The 21,594-nt window shown below is 38.5% G+C and overlaps 1 protein-coding gene across 1 annotated transcript in view; it reads right to left on the bottom strand.

The window, feature by feature from the left end:
• Positions 1 to 21,594, bottom strand: part of Mnat1 (MNAT1 component of CDK activating kinase) — a 169,547-nt gene that overhangs the window by 36,482 nt on the left and 111,471 nt on the right. The window contains exon 7 of the mRNA XM_036206682.1: positions 18,180 to 18,301. Within this exon, the coding sequence (XP_036062575.1) occupies positions 18,180 to 18,301 (122 nt within the window). The remainder of the gene's footprint in view (positions 1 to 18,179; positions 18,302 to 21,594) is intronic.

The following is a 21,594-nucleotide window of genomic DNA, read 5'->3' as shown; positions in this document are numbered from 1 at the left end:
CATATACCTGAAGAAATCAATGTCAGCATGTAACAGAGATAAGTGCATAGCCACCATACACTACAGGCAAGTTACAGGATCAACCTAAGTGTCTATACACAGATGAATGGATAGAGAAAAATGTAGTTTTACTTAGCCATAAAGAAGAGTGAAACCATGCTTTCAGAAAAATGGATGGAACTGAAAACCATCATGTTAAATGAAATAAACCTGACATAAGAGATGAGTGTCACATGTTTTCTCTCATATGCAAAGTCTAGATTTAAAGCTTTGGTTACTAAAGGTATAAATAGAAAGGAAATTATATCTTACCATAACCTGTACCACAGTTTGCTACATCTATGCAAAAACAAGCACAAACCCATACTAACTCTTTAATATCGACACACAGCTAGTGCTTCAAGCTGGGAAGCAAACTCTAGCTTTCATGGGTATGTAACATGCCAGTAATGCATACGGTCAAGACCTTTAAAAATTAAATAGATGATCATTACTCAGTTGAAGTTTGATTATGATTACAAACATAAAAAAACTAATTTTAATTTACAAAATCAATTTGCTTAAACAAATTCCATCATTAAAAACAAAATTAAAACTTCTGGAACCTATCGCCAGGTGTGGTAATGCACACTTTCAATCCCAGCTCTTGGGAGCAGAGGCAGGCAGATCTCTTGAGTTTGAAGCCAGCCTGGTCTACAGAGTGAGTTCCAGGACAGCCAGAACTATGTGGAGAGACCCTGTCTCTCTCAAACAAACAAACAAACAAACTACTGGAACCAGTTAAAGGAAAAACACTTGGTTTCTCAAACAAGTTTTGTTGTTGTTGTTCTTGTTTCATTTTTCACATTTCTCACTTTTATAATAAGTAATTATATTCATTAGTGTGTAAATGCCAGATGTAAAAAAAATCAGGCTTCAGCTAGGCCTTATAAATATAGCCTTCAACAAAGGGATTTTACCAGTGGAACAAACTGAAGATACTACCTGCACACAAATTTATCAAGAGTCTTTTTTTTGGGCTGTCCTTGATCTCACGCTGTAGACCAGGCTGGCCTCAAATTCACAAAGATCTGTCTCCCGAGTGCTGGGATTAAAGGTGTGGGCCACCACCACCCGGTCAAGAGTTTATTTACAAAAGGAACAAATAGGGCCAAAGAGACAGTTCAACAACTAAACTGTTTGCCAGGCAAGCAGCAGTCACAGGACCAGGGTTCAGATCCCCAACACCAATACAGTTGCTTGCTAGGTATGGTGGCCTGTCTGTAATTCCAGTGCTGAGAAGTAGAGATGGGTGATCCCTAGACCTAGACTAGCCATATCCATGGGTCAAATCAGATACCTACCTCAATGAATAAGGTGAAGAACATTCTAGCAAGACTCCCAATGTCAATCTTGGATCTACATATGTCCATGTGCCCACATATGGGAACATACACACATGCACACACATATACCACACACATACACATATTATTTAAATAAGAACAGAATATTTAAATAAGAATAAAATCTAAAAGCAATAAACAATGAACTAAATGTCTAATAGAAAAGTGGACAAAACAGTTAGAATATAGAGTGCTTTAATGGTGCACTAGATAGTCATTCAATGATAGAGGAAGAAAGACAGGCAAAAACTAACATAAGCACTTTTAATTCAACATTTAAACATGAAAATCTGAAACCAGGTCAGTATCACACATTTCCTCAAGAATCAGGGGGACAGATGAGAGAATTCTAGATTGCTATTTACTAAAATGCACCAGTGACCCTTACAGTAGTCCCTAATCAGCCACATCAACACTATTATTGTCAGAAATACACATTCCGGGACCTCCATACAAGTCTACCTAATCAAAACCCTAAATGTGAAGCTGACCAATCAGACTCCAGTGGTTCCAAGACAGGTGAAAGTTTAAGACCCACTAATCCAGACTTTTTAAAAATTAAAATCAGGATCTCTGTGAAAACTATGAACTCTTCTAGAAAAGCACACATTTGAACAAATGCACTTTTATACACAACATGGAGCAAAAGGTATCTGCATCCTACACCCAGGTGGACTCTTCTTTCAGCCTAAGACTCTTCACCTATGACAAGTATCTGTCATACAGAAATTGCCAAAACTAAATTCCAAACAAAAAGTGAAGAGCAAGCTGTGAAGCAAGCCCTTGAGATGACACACCAGAACCCTCCCAGTTTGTCTTCACTTCCTCAGATCCCAAGACTGACAAAATCTACAAGGCTTAACTTTCCAAACCTCTGAACTGTGCTATGTTTATAGATTTATAGTTTATGGACTAATGGCCTTTCCAATCGACAGTTATGATCATTATCATTTGGCGATGAGTTTTCCTGACCTCAGGAGTGAGCTTCTTAGAGAGTGTTTTTGAACTCACTGTTTTTCTCAGTATGGTACATGACTCATACCCTAAACCATGCACTTTAGGTAGATCCTCTATTCTCTTAGATATTCTACTAAGAACTAAGAGCAAAACTTACTAACTTAAAGTTAGAACAGTCCAAAAATTAAAATGTTAATTAGAGCATCTATAATTGTCAAACTTTCATTTCCCACACAATTTTAGGTTTCTGTGTGAATATATATGTATGTGTGTGAATACAAACATACACACACACCCACAAACAAAATAACAATGAATTGAACCACATTAAAATATTAATGTTAACCTAAGAAAAACATTCCATTTAAAAAAAATATTGTATGCACACCTGTTATTCTCCTATCAATTTAAGCAGGAAACCATTTCTCCTCTACATCATGAGCAATAGAAAAGTACTTATTAAAACATTAATCACAGCCCATTATATTCTGACTCACTGCCAAAAGTTCCCATTACATCACTGAAAATATCTATTAACCAAAACCTGCTCCTGACAAGTTACAGGAGTGCCCGTGTTTAGAATGCACTAATGTAAAAGTCAGTTTAAAAAGAACAGTTTGCACAATTGATTTTGCAGTGGCAGCAAAAATAATTAATTTTTTCCGACATTTGTAACTACAGAGTTGATTTAGCTAGTGTTTCTAATGTAAAATTATTCAAAAATATTTCAAACTTTAACTACTGTTATTAGACACATTTGCCATGAAAACATTACATACCAACGACTAAAATGTGAAATTAAATCACTTTAAACTGTGCTGACTATACCACTCTAAATAAAACTATATTCACTTGTGTAAATATGGGTCTTGTTTGGAGCCACATTTCACAGGAAATTGTCCCAAATGAAAACCATCCCTGTTTTCCACTCCCACTCTTTAGGATTTATGTTTTTACATTTAAAACTAGTTATGTAGAGAAATGGGGAGGGGGAGTGGCATTAGAGTAGAATAGTGACTACCCTGGGGATTCAGGACTTAGCAGAAATGCCTAGTTTGCACTTATGGGCTGCTTGTTTGGGAAGTGGTGACACCACTTTCCCAGACTAAGGCAGAGCCAACCCCAAACCAGGAGGAAAGCAAAAAATACTTAATTAATAAAGTGCTAAGGAAAAAGCAAAGGGTTTGTGGAACTGTTACCCAGGGCAGAAACCACTCATAGCTTATGCGTTCACATGGCAGAGGGAGAGGAGGCAGGCACCATACTAACATCATGGGTTATTTCTCCTCCTCCTTACTTATATCTCAAAGTTTTCCGATAATGACCAATGAACTTACTTTACTTTATCTTCTTAAGATTTCGAGGTTAACTACAAAAAGCATCTTGCCCTGACACATAATGCTCACTGCTTCTCTCAAATTTATACTTTCATAATATCTAGTTCCAAACATATGAATGGCCATTTCCCATAGCTCACATAAAATTCAGAATTCCTGGCATTTCTGTTTTATAATTGTATTAATGTTTATTGAGTTTCATTTAATTAAATGACTTGTGGTAGAAGGACTTACAGAAATTAAAAATGAATTCTATCTTAAGGAGAAAGAAAGGAAACAGACCAGGCTGAAACTTCCAGGCCACGATGCGTATAAATGAGCAGAGCACCGTGGTCAAGAGCCTGCGTGGTTTATAGTTGAAGGTTAAAGGCATCAGCAAATGACACATATCTATTCACTTCCCACCCGTCCATCTCCTTTTCTAGTTTTCTCTTTAGTCTCTTTAAATGGAAATGCAATTTCTACATATCTAATTGTAAAAAGGTTATCTCTACTTGAAAGTGTTTCTTAAGACAGTATGAATATTTCAAGACACAACAAAATTGGACAACTAAATCCCAGTTTTTGATCCCAATCGTCCAACTAAGAAATGAAGACTTCATGAAAGTACACCCTATTGTCGGTTTACTAAAGAGAGACTCTAACTACAATTCAGTTTCTGTTTGTTCTTTCTATCTCCTTATAACTAAAATGCAGTTCATTCAACCACACGGTGATGAAGCAATGGCAAATGGTCACTAGTGCCTACAACCTAAACTGATGGTACCCAAAAATGTAAAAGACACATACACAAGTATTTGGTAGTCAAAAACATCTAAATGCAAAATTAATCAGCTGACTAACAAAGGCAAAGCTTGGCATGCATGGGGGGGGGGGCTAGCTGGTGGGAAAAGCACTTGCTGCACAGCACAAGGTCTGAGTTTGATTAGCAGCACTCATGGAAAAGCCAGTGCACCCCCAGCGCTGAGTTCAATCAGTGAGGTCCAGGCTTAATGAGAGACTCTGCCTCAAAAAATAAAGTGGAGAATCACTGAGGAAGACACATCAACCTCTGGCCTCTACACAGAGACCACACACACACACACACACACACACACACACTTCCAAGTAATTTATATAGATACTGCACCATCAAGAAAGTGGAGAGTAACTCCCCACCCTGAAGTTTGGGAGAAGGAGGTAAGAGTAACTTTAGTGCAGAGAAGCCTAACACTTCCTCAGCCTGGGGATCAAGGCGGACATGCACTAGGACATGTTGACAATATATAGTCTTCTTTTGTTTGTTTTTCTTTTTTGTTTTTTTTCCTTTTTTGTTCCTGCAACTCAGTATGTAGACCAGTCTGGCCTCGAACTCACAGAGATCTGCCTACCTCTGCCTCCCAAGTGCTAGGATGAAAGGTGTTTAACACTACACCCAGCTAACTACACACACACACACACACACACACACACACACACACACACACACACATTCTTGATGTAGTGAAAACAGTAATCTCTACGGTACACTTCATGAACAAGTATAACTCTAATCTCATTATGAAGGGTAAAGAAGCAGATAAATGCCTATAAATGAACATTCTATAAAATACAGGAACGATATACTCCAGGTCACCAGGCACAAGTAACCTCTAACACAGTCAAAGCCAAGAAGGACCCAAGAGAAAGGCTAGTAAAGGTATCACAGGAACTTGGATAGAAACCTGGATCAGGGGAAAAAGAAAAAAAAAAAAATTAGGTAAAACTAAGATAATCTAAAGGAAGTAGGAATTTTAGTTAATAAAAATCAATCAATACTGATTAATTCTAACAAGTATACCATACCAATGTTAGCTGTTAGTAGGGAAACGTTGTAGGCTATGTGCATGAAATAATATAGGCTATGTGTATGGAAAATTGCTCTAATAGAATCACTTTGAGAAGGCCAGCAGAGATGGGTATCCCAACTCATTATGCACTAATTCCTTGTCTCTGCCTCCTGGGGTGACAGGCATGAGTTACTTCACCTGTAAAAGGCCTGTGTTTGTTTGTTGTTGTTTTGTTTTTAAGTCTAGCAGACCTTTTTGTAGTAATGTAGATGCTGACCCCAAAATTGGCATGAGTAGATGAAGAAGCCAAAATAGCAAAAATATAAAAAACAAACAAAACCCAACCAACCCTCCCCCCCAAAAAAAACCCTAGAGGACTGATGTCAATATTCAGAGTTATTATAAAACCAAAGTAATCAGGACAACACGACTCTGGTTAGCATCAGCAAACAAACCGCTGAGACAAACACATACACACACACACACACACACACACACACACACACACACACACACACACACACGTACAGTCACCTGATCTCTCATTAAGGCACAGATGTCATTCAGTGGAGAAAAGGCTGTCAACAAAATGGACAACTACTACTCAGCATCCTTAAGGCACTGAAAGAAACCAGAGCATCACTCACTCTCACCACATAAAAAAACGAACTGCAAAGGATCACAGACCTAAATGATGGCAAACCCAAGACAACACTAAAGTGTCTAAAAGGAAACACGCGAGAAGTTATTTTGACTTTGATTCAGGGAGAAAATTCACAGATACAAAGCCATAAAAGGAAAAATACAGCTAGATAAAATGGACTCAATCGAAATTAAAATCTGCGTTTTCCAAAGAACACTTAGGAATTGAGAAGATAAGCCATAGACTGAAAAGGGGTGTCTGCCAATTGTATCGGGCACCTTGAATCTACAACAGACCAAACACCTGTCAGCAAAAAACAACAACCCACCCAACAACAAAATGAGTGAAAGATCTGAGCAAACACCTCATCAGAGAAAGACAAACAAGCAGCAAAGCACAGGAAGAGATCCTCAGTGTCCAATCATCAGGGACACAAACTTTAAACCGCAGCACCACCACCCAGCTATTGAAACAGCTAAAGTGTGAAAAGACCGACTCTACCAAGCGCCAACAAATGAAGTAACTGGATCTCAGAGATCCCAGGGGAGGAGGGGGACATAAAATAATGCAACCTTGGTAAACAGCTGTGAGTTTTTTAAAAACGTATATAAACCCCTATAAATGACATTCTCTTCTTCTCCTAGGTATTCACATCAAAGTAAAGGAAGCAAACATGCATGTTCTGGTATGAATAATCCTATCAGATATATTTAAAAGACCAGAACTGTAGAGAGATTTGGAAATAATTCAAATACCCATCAGCAAGTGAGAGATAAACTGTGTTATATACACACAGTGGGACACTACTCTGCAATAAAAATGAATGACTCACAGATACACACTACAGCATGGACGAATGTCAAAGTAAATACACTATACTGACCCACACAAGTCACACAAAAATGAATGCATCTATTACCATTTCATTGATACAAAATGATAAAAGCTGTAAATGAGTGTACAATTCAGAAAGCTTATTAGTGGGTTCCTGGCAGGGAGGTAAGAGGTTAGAAGGAAAAAAATCACAAGTGACAGCAGGAAACTTAGAGTTCATAGATACATTTGTTCCCTTGATTGTGCCTACGAAAGCTTACCAAACCCTACACTTTAATCATGTGCTAAAGATGTAAGTTTATGTTGTGGAAAGCTACTCAAAGCTGTTTCCAATAGAATGAAACTTCTTCTACCTTAAATCGACAGGTGAGTGCAGCGGATCTTTTCACTTACATAAGAAACATTATGGGATCCGAGAGATCTGATTTTTATTACAGGTTGAAACATGTTTTATCATCTTAGAATTATTTCAATTATTTCCCACAATGCTAAAATGAAACAAAACAAAACAAAAGCCCAAACAGCAAGGGTCAAAGCACGATGGAATCACTTACAGGTTGATGCAACAGTTACGTGAATCACAGCAATTAGACCAATTCTATATTTCCTGAAAAACTTATTTCCCAAATTACTCCACCTATGCGGGTATAAAGACATTTAGCACACTATCTTCAAAGTCTTGTTTAAGCTTTCAGAAAATACATAATTTAGAATTTTGTTCTCAGTTCCTAACAACAAAGAAGAAGAATGCCAAAGGAAGACATTTTACTATTATTAAATAAACCATAAACACAAAAAGGTGAGGGGAATTGCTGTCACAATACACTGTTTTAGGTCATTGTAATAGTAAAATCATAACAGCTTTAAGCTTCGATTCAGGTATTAGCATTTACATTGTAAATAGATGATGGATGGATGGATGGATGGATGGATGGATGGATGGATGGATGGACGGACAGATATATAGAGATACACATACATATATTTTACTCATTCAATTGCTTTTCTATTACTTATATGGTATTAAGTATTGCTATGAGTGAGGTACTATTACTGCTTAACACTTCAATCCACAAAGCTATATAAAAAGCAAAACCTGTTTTGTTTTATAAAGGATGCTAGAATATATGTTTAGCTTATGTAGCTAAAAGTGAGTGAACACCTTAGGACAGTTGGGATGTTTAATGACTTCAAATCAAGCCATTACAGCACTTGACACACAAAGGAGCTTGTTAACTTGAACCCTGAACTGTTAAAGTGTTTCTCAAATATTCCTTCTTTTTATTACAACTTTATTATTTAAAACAATTTCTGAATTTAAATATATTTGATCATATTCTCCCCCTCCCCCAAGTTCTTCCAGATCCTCTCTCCTTCCCTACCTATCCAAGTTTAAGTTCTTTCTCAACAAACAAACAGGAACCCAATACAACAACAACCCCCCCCCCCCCAAACAAGAAAACAAAATACCCCCATCCCAAAAATCGTGCCATGCTCAGCTTTGACATGGTTCTGGGAACCAAAACTGAGGTCCTCATGCTGTGCAGCTTCTATTCCACTCACTAGACCGCTCTCCAGGCCGCTAATATCAGGCCTGGAAGATGTTGACACAGAGGATCACTATTAGCCTTGGCTGGCCTGGAGATTGTTCCATAGACCAGGCTGGCCTGGAACTCAGAGATCCACCTGTCTCTGCCTCTTGGGTACTAATATATTTTAAGTGTACAATTCAATGTTTTTTGGTAAATTTAAAGACTGTGCAACCATGACAATGCTATTTCAGAGAATGTCTCTCACCCCTGAACAGATCCCACATGCTAATCTGCAATCATTAGGGTCTATTTTTCAGTAAAAACAAAAAGGAAATGCCATCTCATTTAAATTGCCTACACCCTGCATAGTGTAAGCTTTGAGTAGTCATTAAACACAATGGATTGTACTGCACAATAATTAGAGGCAAGAATAGTACTTATTCACCCTGCTAATGGAATGTATGTCAATATTCTTCCACTTTTCATGATGCTCGGTTACCATAAAGAACTTGACACCATTTTATAGGCAAGTGTGTGGTATGTGTACCTATAGACTTCTGGAATAAAGAAAATCAACGTAAGAATGAGCAATTAATTGGATTGATCCTTTCAACTAATGTTCATAAACCTAAAAATAATGAGAGTGTATTATAATTATTGAGCAAGAGATGACAGTTGTCTCTTGAGACATATAAAAACCATTTATATTCAAAGTAACAAATTCTGATGTCACAAAAAGAGTAAAAGATAATAATTAAAGCTAAATATTATGTATACATTTAGAATTCTGGCTCCATACCACATCTTGACACAGAAATGCAAAAGGAGCTACATAATAAAAACTTCAAAATCATTAGGGATGTATTTGAAATCTGGACCTAGCCTACACAGGAGGCCATGTTTGTGTTCATGTGTGACTATCAGTTAGTTTTGGCTGAGTCAAAGGTATTATCAATTTTGGTTATACACACATAACAAGAAATAACAATCTAGGTGTGCTGTTTAAATCCTTGTTAATTTATCTGATAAAACTGTTTTTCACTGGTCACTTACTCATAAAATAACTTCAAAAATTATTTTTTAAAAAGGCAGAGGCAGGTAGATCTCTGAGTTTGAGGACAACCTGGTCTACACAGAGTGAGTTCCAGGAAGCCAGGACTACACAGAGAAACCCTGTCTCAGAGGGGGAAAAGGTTTTTAAAAAGGATTTATTGGAAGGGATACGGTAGGGCAAACTCCTTTTCCTATTGAAATGGGGGTCCCATGGAGTAGTGTAGTGTCTACCAGAGGCCTTCTCTGTTTGCCTGAGACTATGTTCATCTGTGTTCTTATGCAGTCTTCCTTAGACTTCAAAAGTACGATCCCTAGACTTCAAAACAATCAGGCAGTAAGCTTTTCTCTGGGCTTCTTGTTGAAATCTCTACTTCTCAAGTTGTTCATTCCACAACTAACGATTTTATTTTACATGAAAATCCACTGTAAGTGGGTATGGTATGCACACACATGCACATAACTAAAATAAGTTTCACAAAACAATACATTTACTACATAAGTATAATGTCCTTCATTAGTTTACTTTCTATTTTATTTCCTTTTAAAAATTCATATAGGCTGGGGATGTGGGTCCAGTCATCAGAGTCTGACTTGGTTCCCCCAAACATAAAATGTGGTGGCTCAAGTCTGTAATTCCATCACTTGGAAGGTGGAAGTAGGAGAATCAAGAAGTTCAAGGTCATCCTTGGCTACATGGAGAGTTGGAGATCAGTTTGGATTATATGAGACCTTGTCTTTAAAAAAAGAAAAATAGATATAATCTACAATTTGAAAGCAAGAATGATTAAGAAAATCCTCACTACATCATTTTCAAATATCTCAGTACTGTGTATGTTGAAGCTTAGAATAAGATTGGGTAAATTATGTGTGACAAACCACTTTCAGAGTCAAGAAAAGGACAGTCGCCACTAAGCCTCAGATCTTCACTTTAACCAATGAACGCTACAGCCTTTAACTACTAAGTCTTCCCAAGAAGAGTGACAGTCTCATAGCAAAGTCCTAGAGCTCCAGAATAACACAGGCTGGATGAGCTGGTGCAAGCCTTCAATAGAAGCATTTGGGAGGCAGAGACAGGAGGATTGTGAGTTTGAGGTCATCTTGGAATACATATTGAGAACCTGTCCAAAGACAAAGGTGTGAGGAGGTACTACAGAAACAGAATCTTCTCCCACACTGAAATATTTCAAAATGAAAAAACAAGCCCTAGTAGTCATATGATACACATTTTACCATTTTATTGATATTTTTCCTTTCAAAAACACAATCCCTTAAAAGAAATTCTGTAGGAGTGTTTCCAGAAGAAATGAGCATTTCAATAAGCAGTCTGAGTAGAGAAGATGCACCCCCACCCAATATCCAGCTCAATTGAAGGCCAAACCAAAAAGAACAACAACAGAAAAGCAAAAGAAGGCAAGTTCGTTCTATGCCAGAGCTAAGACATTCATCATCTATCTTCAGATGTCACAACTCCAGGTTCTCAAGTCCTGATCTCAGGACTTGAACCCAATTACCACCTCCACCATGCCCCACCTGCTGCTTCTCAGGCTTTCACCCTCCACCAAAACTCACAGCATCAACCTCACTGCTCTCAGTTCGGGAGACTCAGTGAATTGTTCTAGCAGCAGACAGCAGCTCATGGTACTCCACCATCATATGAGCCAATTCCCAGAACAGATCTCATTTAATACCACTGTGGGTCCTGTTTGGTTCTTTGGCAATAGAGAACTCTGGCTAAACCGTACACTAACAGATTTGATAACGTATTTTTATTGTTTGTTTTATTTCAGAATATTAAGAAGCATTTTCTTCTGTTTTGTTCACTGGCACCCAAAAGAGCGATTGTCCCACAGTAAACACATCATAAATACCTGCTGAGTGATAAGCAAATGAATAACAAAACAAACTTACCACAAAAAAATTCACTGCTTCTCAAAAAGCTTAAATACTAAAAAGTTTCATTTTCCAATGGAGACAATCTTATAGCATCTACTGGGTCTAACAAATTTTATAGTGATTTGGGAAGAATAAGTAACCAAATTCCACAGTAAACTGAACTTGCTCCTTTGGAGTCCTATTTTTAAAAACAACAACAAAAAAAATTATATTTCACTGTGCTAATTTATTATATTGGGAGCTGCTTTTCTGAGATTAATTTTAGAATACGTCTCACTATGTATTTTAATTAGCATTATGATTTAATATTGTTAAGGTCTTAACTACACAAATATGATTCTGGAACAGACTGCATAATTACATTTCCTCAGTGACCTTGCAATCTCGTGAGCATTTACTCCAGACTAAACAGCTTCGTTCAGCTGCCCTGTGTCTGACTGCTGGTGACAGACGCTTGTTTGACAACTGCTTCAAGCAGAAACACATTTGTCCATGACTGCATAAAGAGACTTAAAGTAGACCAGACCTCAGCCCGACTAGGAGCTAAGACACAAGGGTTCACGTTGATGTGTGAGTTGACTTCTAATTCAAATACCAACAAAAACAGATATGAGAGAGAAAGAGAGAAAGCCCCAAGCTAGCTTAGAAATACTTCAATGATCACAGTCAAGGATAATATAAATTATGTTAATACATGCACATACTGCAATTAATTTGTGATTTTTGTGTTTGCCTATATTTTTTGATTTTGTGATGCTCCTGAGGACTTTGGAAAGCTACGATATTATTTTAAATAAGCAACACTAAAGTATACTTAGACATTGTTTGTTGTTGAGAAAGTCACATCTTACTATCAGCAAGTAAAGCCCTTGACCAGAAATAGTACATAACATGTCATATTCTCCCTTGGAGACTTTAGAATATAAGCAACAATTAAGTGCCTTAAAATTCTTTTTGTTGTTGCTTCTGTTTTTCAAGACAGGGTTTCGCTGGGTAGCATGGCTGTGCTGGATCTCTCTCTCTCTGTAGCCCAGGCTGGCCTTGAACTCATAGAGATCTGCTTGCCTCTTCCTCCCCAGTGCTGGGGTTAAAGGCATTCGCCGCCACCACCACCAGGCAAAACAGTTAATGGTGTGATTTTGGTAGTGGCTGTACATGATATGCATTTGTCAAAATTCATGGAAATGTACAGGCAAAGCAGACGTATGTAAATTACACTTTAATCAAGCTGTTAAATAAATTCCCAATAAGTAACAGTGTTTTACGGCATTCTAGATTACTATCAATTATCTCATCAACAGAAACCTGAACTAATTCATTTAAAACAAATTTAAGAATCAGCTTTTCTGAAATACTACTCTAAATAACTATCTAGAAATATAAAGACTATTTGCTATTATTTTTTTAAATACTCTGAAAGTACACTAACACATGCAAAAGTGTACTCAATAAAAATAAATCTAAAGTATGTGGGCCAGCAAGATGATTTGTAAGGGCACTTGCTTCCAAGCCTGACTATCTGGGTTTAATCCTAATGACCCACAAACAAAAGGAAAGAACCAACTTCAGAAAATTGTCCTCTGACCTCCATGTGCAGGCACACATGCATGAGTGTGTATGTACATACAATAATAAATAACAAAATGTTTTTGAAAGAATATATGTACATGGCCGCTGAGTACTTGAAAAGATGTCAACATCACTAACCACATCGACAACACCCACTGCAACTGTAATGAGTGGCCACCTGCATGCATTCATATAGTTACTACTTAACCAGCAAGTATTTGTAGGGGTGAGAAAAAATGGAGCACTGGTACTCTATTCCTAGTTAGGGAAAACAGCTCAGCTTTTTGTTTTGTGGAGAATAGGATGGAAGTTCCTCTACAAAAACTAAAACCTAACTATCAAATGACTCAGCAACCTTATTTGGATATCTATCTAAAAGCAATAAAAGCAGGGCCCCTATACTGAATATCCTAATTGAACATCCAGGTTCACAGCAACACTATTCATAATAACCAACAGATAGACACAACTCATATGTCTACAGTGGAGAAAGAGGTATATACACACAACATGCCATGACTTAAGCTGAAAAGGCCATCCACTAAAGACAGGCTCGACGTGATTCTGTTATGAGGCACTTAAGAGCAGTCAGATCACAGAGACAAAGGGCACAGAGAAGGAAGAGGGCTGGAGTGTCATGTTTAATACGGATCCAGTATTGCAAAATGAAAGTTCTAGAGACAGGTCGTTCAGTTGGCTGGTTGCACAGCAATAGGAAACTCCTTAACAATACTAAGTTGTCCACCAAAATTTGTGTATGTCTGTTACCTCATCTTTAAAACGTTCATTTAGAGTTTAACATATGGAATCAGAGGCGTCGAACAAAGACAGAAAATAAAAAAGAGGAAATATTTGAAGGGATAATGGTTGAAGTCACTGCAAAATTGAAACAATAAAATACAGATCAAACAAACTCAAACTTTTAACATTTAATGAAATACAATAACATTTAAATTGAGTTCTTTAGTTACATTAGGCACATTTTAAGTGCGCAATAGAAAGTGACCAGTAGTCACCTCAGTGGACAGTATAGATCTAAAGCATTTATATCATTACAGAAATTCCCACTGCCTAGTTTACAACATTTACACTTAGGTTTTTGAAAAAGATTTGTCTGTTAATGTTATGTGCACGTATATGCACCACTTGTGTACAGTACCTGTAGACACCACATCTACAGGTGGGTGGCTCACAATCCAATTTGGATGCTGAGAACCCAACTGGGGGGACCTTCTGTAAGAGCAACCAGTGCTCTTAACTGCTGAGGATCTCTCCGGCCCATACATTTAACTCCCGATATCATTAAGATCTTATCTGTTGTCAGGCTATTTCTATTTTCTATTTCTCCTTTCTGTTTTCCTTTTCCTACCTTTCTTTCTTTCATTAAGCATTTTGTTTATTTTCCCATTTTCATGTATGTGGGGGTGGCACACTGTGTGAGTGTGTGTGTGTGTGTGTGTGTGTGTGTGTGTGTGTGTGAGTGTTTGTGTGTGAGCGTGTGTGTGTGTGTGTGTGTGTGTGTGTGTGTGTGTGTGTGTGTGAGAGAGAGAGAGAGAGAGAGAGAGAGAGAGAATGTTTGCACGTGGGTGAACAAACATTCGGAGGTCAAATGCTGGTGTCAAAATGTATCCACTGCCACTCCCACCGTATTCAATGAGGCAGAGTCTCTCGGCTCCAGAGCTTGCCAATATGGTTAGTCTTGTTAGTCAGCTTGCTCGGGGATGCCTGATCCCTGCCTTCTGAGGCTGGACTTACAAGGTTACCATACCCACCTGCATTTATGTGGTATCTGAGAGGCCTAACTCTAGACTTCACGCTCTTGAAGCAAGCTCTTTAACTGCGCTATCTTCCTTGTCCTAACTGCAATTTTTACGAACCCATTGTTCTCTCTGGTATGGGTTGAATAACTAATTATTCCTGTTTGCTTTTGTTATTTTACTCTTAGTGGCTCTTCTTGGCTTTATAACACACTACCGCAATGACAATGTGCAGACGTCACGACAGCCAACTTTCGTCTCCTTCCTGCCCTGTTACTGCTACTCTGAGAACACTGACGTGGCTTAGACGACAAAGGTGTCTGTGCCAAAGCTGATGACCTGAATTCAAACCCATATGGTGGGAGAAGAGGACCCCCCACACACCTCCCCATGGGCACCGTGGTAAATGGCGTTCTCTCTCTGTGTCTCTCAATAAGTAAATATTTTTTAACCCAAGACATTTTAATTTTCCATGTAATAAACCCAAGAATGCACTGCTATTAATCATGATCATTTCTATGATCTCATAAATATAGCTTTTATAACAAATTTATTAGAAAATGTGTAACACTTTAACAGAGGTAGTAGCATTATTTTAAATACTTAATCTTTACTGACATTAAAGATCCCAAGGAAGGATGAAAAATGATAGTTCTGGCTATTGGTAATTCAGCCAAAGATTTTCTAACCCAACGTCTGTGTTACATGTAATTTTTCTATGTCAAAAAGCACAATATTCTTGGGGCAGAAGGATAACATCTCAGTGGGTAAAGTGCTTGCCATGTGAGCATGGGGATCTGAGTTCAATCACTAGAACCCATGTCAAATCCAGATATGGTAGTACCTGCTAGGAACCTCTCGAATATTAATATAGGACCAACCTTAGTAATATTCTCCTCAGGGTCCCAGAAGAGAAACTACGAGTGGCGAGAATTATTTTTGGGAAAAGAATCTAAATACACTGAGCTCCTTGTCCGTCTACTTTACTCCTCTGGGATAAATCCTATCTACACAGCTTCAGTTCTGCTCTCATGCCTAGCTCCTTTCTTGCCCGGTTTCTCTCTACCTTCATCTGCTGTCCCCTCTAGGTTCTATCTTAATTCTCTCATCTTGGTTCAGCCCATCTTGGTCTTTCTCATGTAATCCTTCCCCATCCAGCGTTTCCTCATCTCCCCTCATTCTTCTAGTTCACCATCGAGTTCTCCTCTCTCCTCTCTTCTCTTGCTAGTCCTTCTCGGAAAATAAAACTGTCTTTTTATCGCTTCGACCCTTATCTCTCCAAACTTTCTCTGCTCCCACTGTTTCTGGTGAGTGGGCTCGGTCGCTGGGCAACTTGGCTAGGCAACTTCTATCACAGCTAGATCTAACTGTAAGCTGGAACCCTTTAGTTCTGAGTTAATTGTTAAGGGTGGACCTAAAACTAGAGATAAGACTTTGGAAAGGAGAAAGTTAAGCTTAATTGGCACATCCTCCAGGCCTTCTCAAACAGATAGTTGGGATGCTTAAGTCTGTTCTTAGAGAGTACAGAGGTATCTCTGATAAGGTAATTTCCTCTTTTTGGGGATGGACCTGCCTGGATGCTGCCAATGACGATAATTACAGAGAGGCTTAAACTGGGGTTCTGGAGTGCTCAGAAGGTTATCTAATATTCCTTTAGTAGAGGGGAAATGGTGTCCAATAAATGATGGAAAAGTTATAATAGCACATGAGAAATTCATAGTAGGAAACAGCTAATAATCAAAAGCCAGTATCACCAAGACTCCTTGAGCCTCAGCTTGACCTCTAGAAGGCCTTTGGCTTCTTCCATGCATTAGCTTGTCATAACCAGCTGAAATCCTACTTCATATATTTTTGTGGCTTGCAGCAGGAACCCACTGTGGAGGTGATGACAAGTGAGGCTGATCGTGAGTCCCGGATCCCAGTGAGCTATCTTGTCTCAAAACACAAAGCACATGGCTCCTGAAGAGTAACATTAAAGGCTGGCGTCTGGCCACACACACACACACACACACACACACACACACACATACACATGCAGCAGCACACATATGTGCACAGACACACTCTCTCAAAAATGCCTGCATACCTTATCTCCTTATTCTTTAACTTTTAGTGTATAGGACAAATATTTAATCAATGTGTTACCTCAAGGGGAGTTTTAGATTTTCCCATTTGGTTGACTTCACATTTGGAAGTTGTAGGATGTTAAGAGAACACAGAGATAAATTGTATCTATCCTTAAGAGCTATCCAATACCAGATAATTAAATAACAAGCCATTTTTACTTTAGGTCTACCATGCCTACTCAGAAATCACATGTAGTATACTATGCATCATCTTTTAATTACTTGGCCTCATTGTATGCATTGTTTTCTTTCCACATTATTCTCTCTTGTTAAGAAACACAATTTCCGAACGAGTCTTATATTCAAAAGTTTACACTGAAAAAGCAGACTAAAAAATTATTTCCTCCATCAAGCTCATCTGTGTCTGGACTTTGCAAGTGTACATATACCTCATTTGCTCCCATGAGAGACTATCTCCATTATTCACAAAAGCCATGCTCATAAATTCATTTCCAAAAAGAATACATACACTATGACTTTTGACTTTATGTTTTTACTGGCCTATTATTAACTGAGGTAATCTGTTATAGATTATTTTAAGGTGTGTTATTTTGTTTATGTTGCATTTGTTTAACTCTGTGAAGCTTTGTTACTTTGCCTGTCTAAAATACCTGATGGTCTAATAAAGAACTGAATGGCCAATAGCAAGTCAGGAGAAAGGTCAGGTAGGGCTGTTAGGCAGAGAGAATATATAGAAGGAGAAATCTAGGGGTGTGTGGGGGGAGTAACCAGTGAAGGAGGAAAACTCCAGGGGCCAGACACCTAGCTATACAACAAGCCATGGGGTAAGAGTAAGATTTACAGAAGTAAGAGAATGAGAAAAGCCCAGAAGCAAAAGGTAGACAGGATAATTAGTTAAGAAAAGCTGGCAAGAAACAAGTCAAGGTAAGGCTGAGCATTTATAATTAAAAATAAGCCTCCATGTGTAATTTACTTGAGAGCTGGGTGGTGTGCCCCCCAAAAGAGTAAGAAAACAACAACAGTAATCCCCAATTCAAAGAAACAAGTAGTAAGCTAAAACAGCCACTTCACCTATGGCTGCCAAAGATAGCCTCACAGAGAGAAAGAACTGTTGTATTCCAGTCCTACCTTCAAGAATCTAGTAAATAGACTGAAAAGTCAATATATTAAATAAAACTTAATTCAGTATTACTTACTTTTAAGAAATGGGATTAAGTTCTATAAAGTAAAAACTTAAGAATGTCAGAATGTCAATTAAATAAAAATAGCAACAGTGAAGCCCTACACATCAGCCTTCACTATGGAGACTGCTTCTGATGCTTACCCAAGTCTTCCTAACATCTCGAGCTCAGGAACTTGGGGCCCACAGGTCTCTATCTGCAGGGGCTGGTATTCATAGAGAGCTTCTTCAAGCTTCTGGATTGGTGCTAATGAAATCTGTTGACCCTGTAAGAGAAAAAAAGGAGATGCATTTTAATGATATTTTCATATTGTTCTTTGTAGTCATTTTAAAGATGGAGTAAATCTCTCACGATAAAAAGAACAGCCATTAGGGGCTGGAGAGAAGGTTCAGCAGTGAAGACCATTTGCAGCTCTTGTAGAGGACCTGAGTTCAGTTCCCAGAACCCAAGTTGTGCAGCTCACAACGACCTGTAACCCCAGCTCCAGAGGCTCCAACACCCTCTACTGGTGTTCTGAGGGCACTGCATGAACATGCACATTCCCACAGCTGACACATATATACAATTTAAAATATAAAATAAAATCTTTTAAAAATTAAAAAATAGCTATTCGGCTTATTATCCTATGGGTATAATGCATTACCATGACAAACTACATTTTATGATTAATATCCAGTCACACAATTTATGAAGGAGAATGAAATTTTGATGAAGAAAAAGAAATTTAATGAAGGGAAATGAAATCCATCATTAAATGCAGATTTTTGCCTTAATCAGTTTAGTATCAATATAACTAAGCAAAATATAAACAGAGTCCAACCTTACATTTTCCAATTTTTATAAAATACTTTCACAGATTTGGTAACTAGTGTTTTGGTTTCTTTTTTTTCCCCTTTTTTCTTTCTTTCTTTCTTTTTTTTTTTTTTAGTTCTAACTAGGGAAAGGGGCTAATAAAATCATTTTTGCAAAGCTCCATCACATAAATACCTTAATTTTTTACAACAAAATCAGGCTTACGAAATGAGTACTATCTGTACATATATACAAATACAATGCAAAAAAAAAATTGATGATGAAAACTAAATTCAATTGAATGTCTAGGTAGGTATCTAAAGATCACATCTGAATACAAGTATACCAAATAAAATGTCACTCTGCCATGGAAACATGCTTACATACACTGTACATATTTATCATATGCTTGGGAAAGAATTCTGATTCATACAAATTTCAGATTTCTGATTCTGGTTGTTACCATCATTTCTCTAATTATGACATCTCACGAAGGACGATACAGAATGTGTTCTTTCAAGACATGAATTTTTTAGCTTCCTTAAATCACAGCAGTGAGAAAGCCATGTACTAAAATATTGGCAACAACATCTGAAGTTATGGTATCTTACCATTTATTCTCTGAAGCGGGGGCAGAGGGGATATGTCAACAACCACCTCAGAACAATTCAGTGTAGCCAACACTTTGGTACTGCAACTTGATGTTGTCATCTACGAAGTTCACACTCAAGATCTATCTAATCAGGTTTAAAACAAATCACACACACACACACACACACACACACACACACACACACACACACACCTGGGAGTCAGGAACAAGAGCTGCAGTAAACAGGCAGAGAGACTGCATCAGGGTTCCATACCCCCGTCATATTTCTACCTTTATGTAATGCTCATTGTCCAGTGAGCAGGCCCACTCTGTCCTGTGCTGCTCTCGTCTCACCAATTCTCCCCTCTCCCTTCTCTCTCCTCCCTTCTCTTCCCTTTCCTCTCTTTCTTTGGTCTTGAGAGCAGGCTCACGGTCTCTCAGTCTCCTGAGGGATGAGACTCTAAGTAATTTGATTCCATTTCTTCCATTCACCCTGAAGCAGGAACTCCTCAGTGCCTGTCCCTGTCACTACTGCTCCCACGTTTCTTCTCTTCTCTTCTTTTTTGTTGTTGTTTTGTTGTTGATGTTTTTTTAAGACAGGGTTTCTCTGGGTAGCTTTGTGCCTGTCCTGGAACTCACTCTGTAGCCCAGGCTGGCCTCGAACTCACAGAGATCCTCCTGGCTCTGCCTCCCGAGTGCTGGGATTACAGGCATGCGCCACCACCACCAGTTGTTCCCTCTTTTCATCTACCTTTCCCTACGTGGTGTTTTATCAACTTGATACTAATCACTAGTCTTACTCTTTGTAATGGTAAAACTGATTGTTAACTTGACAGACTACAGAATAACCAAGGAGAAGAGCCTCTAGGCAGGTCTGCAAAGGATTCCAGATCAGGTTTGCTGAGGTGTAAAGACCCACTCTAAGTGTGGATGGCATCACCCCTCAGGCAGTGTGGCCAGCTCCCTCCAGCTCCCTCTAGTTCCCTCTAGCTCCTCCTCCAGCTCCTCCTCTATGACTTCCCCACCATGATGGACTGTAGCCTGGAACCCTGTGAGCCAAAATAAACCCATCCATCCATCCTTCCTTCCTTCCTTCCTTCCTTCCTTCCTTCCTTCCTTCCTTCCTAATATTGCTCCAGTCAGGTTTTAGCCACAACAACAAGACAAGTAACTAATATAAACTTTTTTTCATAGATATCAGCCTGCTTCTGCCTTCTGGGTGCTAGGATTAAAAGTGTGTGTGACCCCAAAATATAAAGGCAGTATAACTAATACCAAAACCAAATAAAGACAAAAGAGCAAGAAAAAATGTATAGATCAATTTCCCAATGAATCTCCTTTGTCAGCTGGTGAAGACAGACATGAAAAATTCTCAATTAAATGCCTGCAAATCCAAATAAAAATCACCTCAAGTTGTTTTATCCCGTAGACACAGGGATGAATCGTCATATACAAATAAGTACCACATGAATGGACTTCAGGACAGAAGTCACAGTATTATCTCAATAGATACAGGCAAGCATTCTGACAGGGTTCAACATGCCCTCATGATAAAAGTCCTGAAGTCCTAAGAAACATGGGGAACACATCTCAACACAGCAGAGGCTGTATATGACAAACCTATAGCCAACATTATACTGAAAGTGGAAAAACCCAAGACATTTCTACTGAAATCAGGAACAAGACAAGGGTGTCCACTTTTTCCACAATTACTCAGTATCATGCTTCAATGCCTGGATCGAGCAACAAAACAAGGGAATCAGAGACAAAACCAGGAGAGGACGAAAACAAAGTATCCTTATTTGCAGATATCACTTTATTCCCAAAAGATCCTGAGGACCAGACCAGAAAACTCATGGATCTGACAGACACTTTAAAGTGGCAGGATATAAAGAGCAAGAATCAGAGCTTTTCTATATACCAATAACATGCCAAGAAGGAAATCTGGAAAATAACTTCATTCACAGTTGTTTCAAAACAAGAAAGAAAGAGCCGGGGAGTGGTGGTGCACGCCTTTAACCTTAGGCCTTGAGAGGCAGAGGCAGGTGGACCTCTGAGTTCAAGGCCAGCCTGGTCTACAGAGTGAGTTCCAGGATAGCCAAGGCTACATACATAGAGAAACCCTGCCCAGAAAGTTAAAAGGAAGAAATGGCTATATTCCCAAAAGCAATCCA

The sequence above is a fragment of the Onychomys torridus genome, chromosome 14, assembly GCF_903995425.1.
Source record: "Onychomys torridus chromosome 14, mOncTor1.1, whole genome shotgun sequence".
NCBI classification, from domain to species: domain Eukaryota; kingdom Metazoa; phylum Chordata; class Mammalia; order Rodentia; family Cricetidae; genus Onychomys; species Onychomys torridus.
The sequence above is the reverse complement of the archived record's forward strand: the minus strand, read 5'-3'. Positions and strand labels throughout refer to the sequence as shown.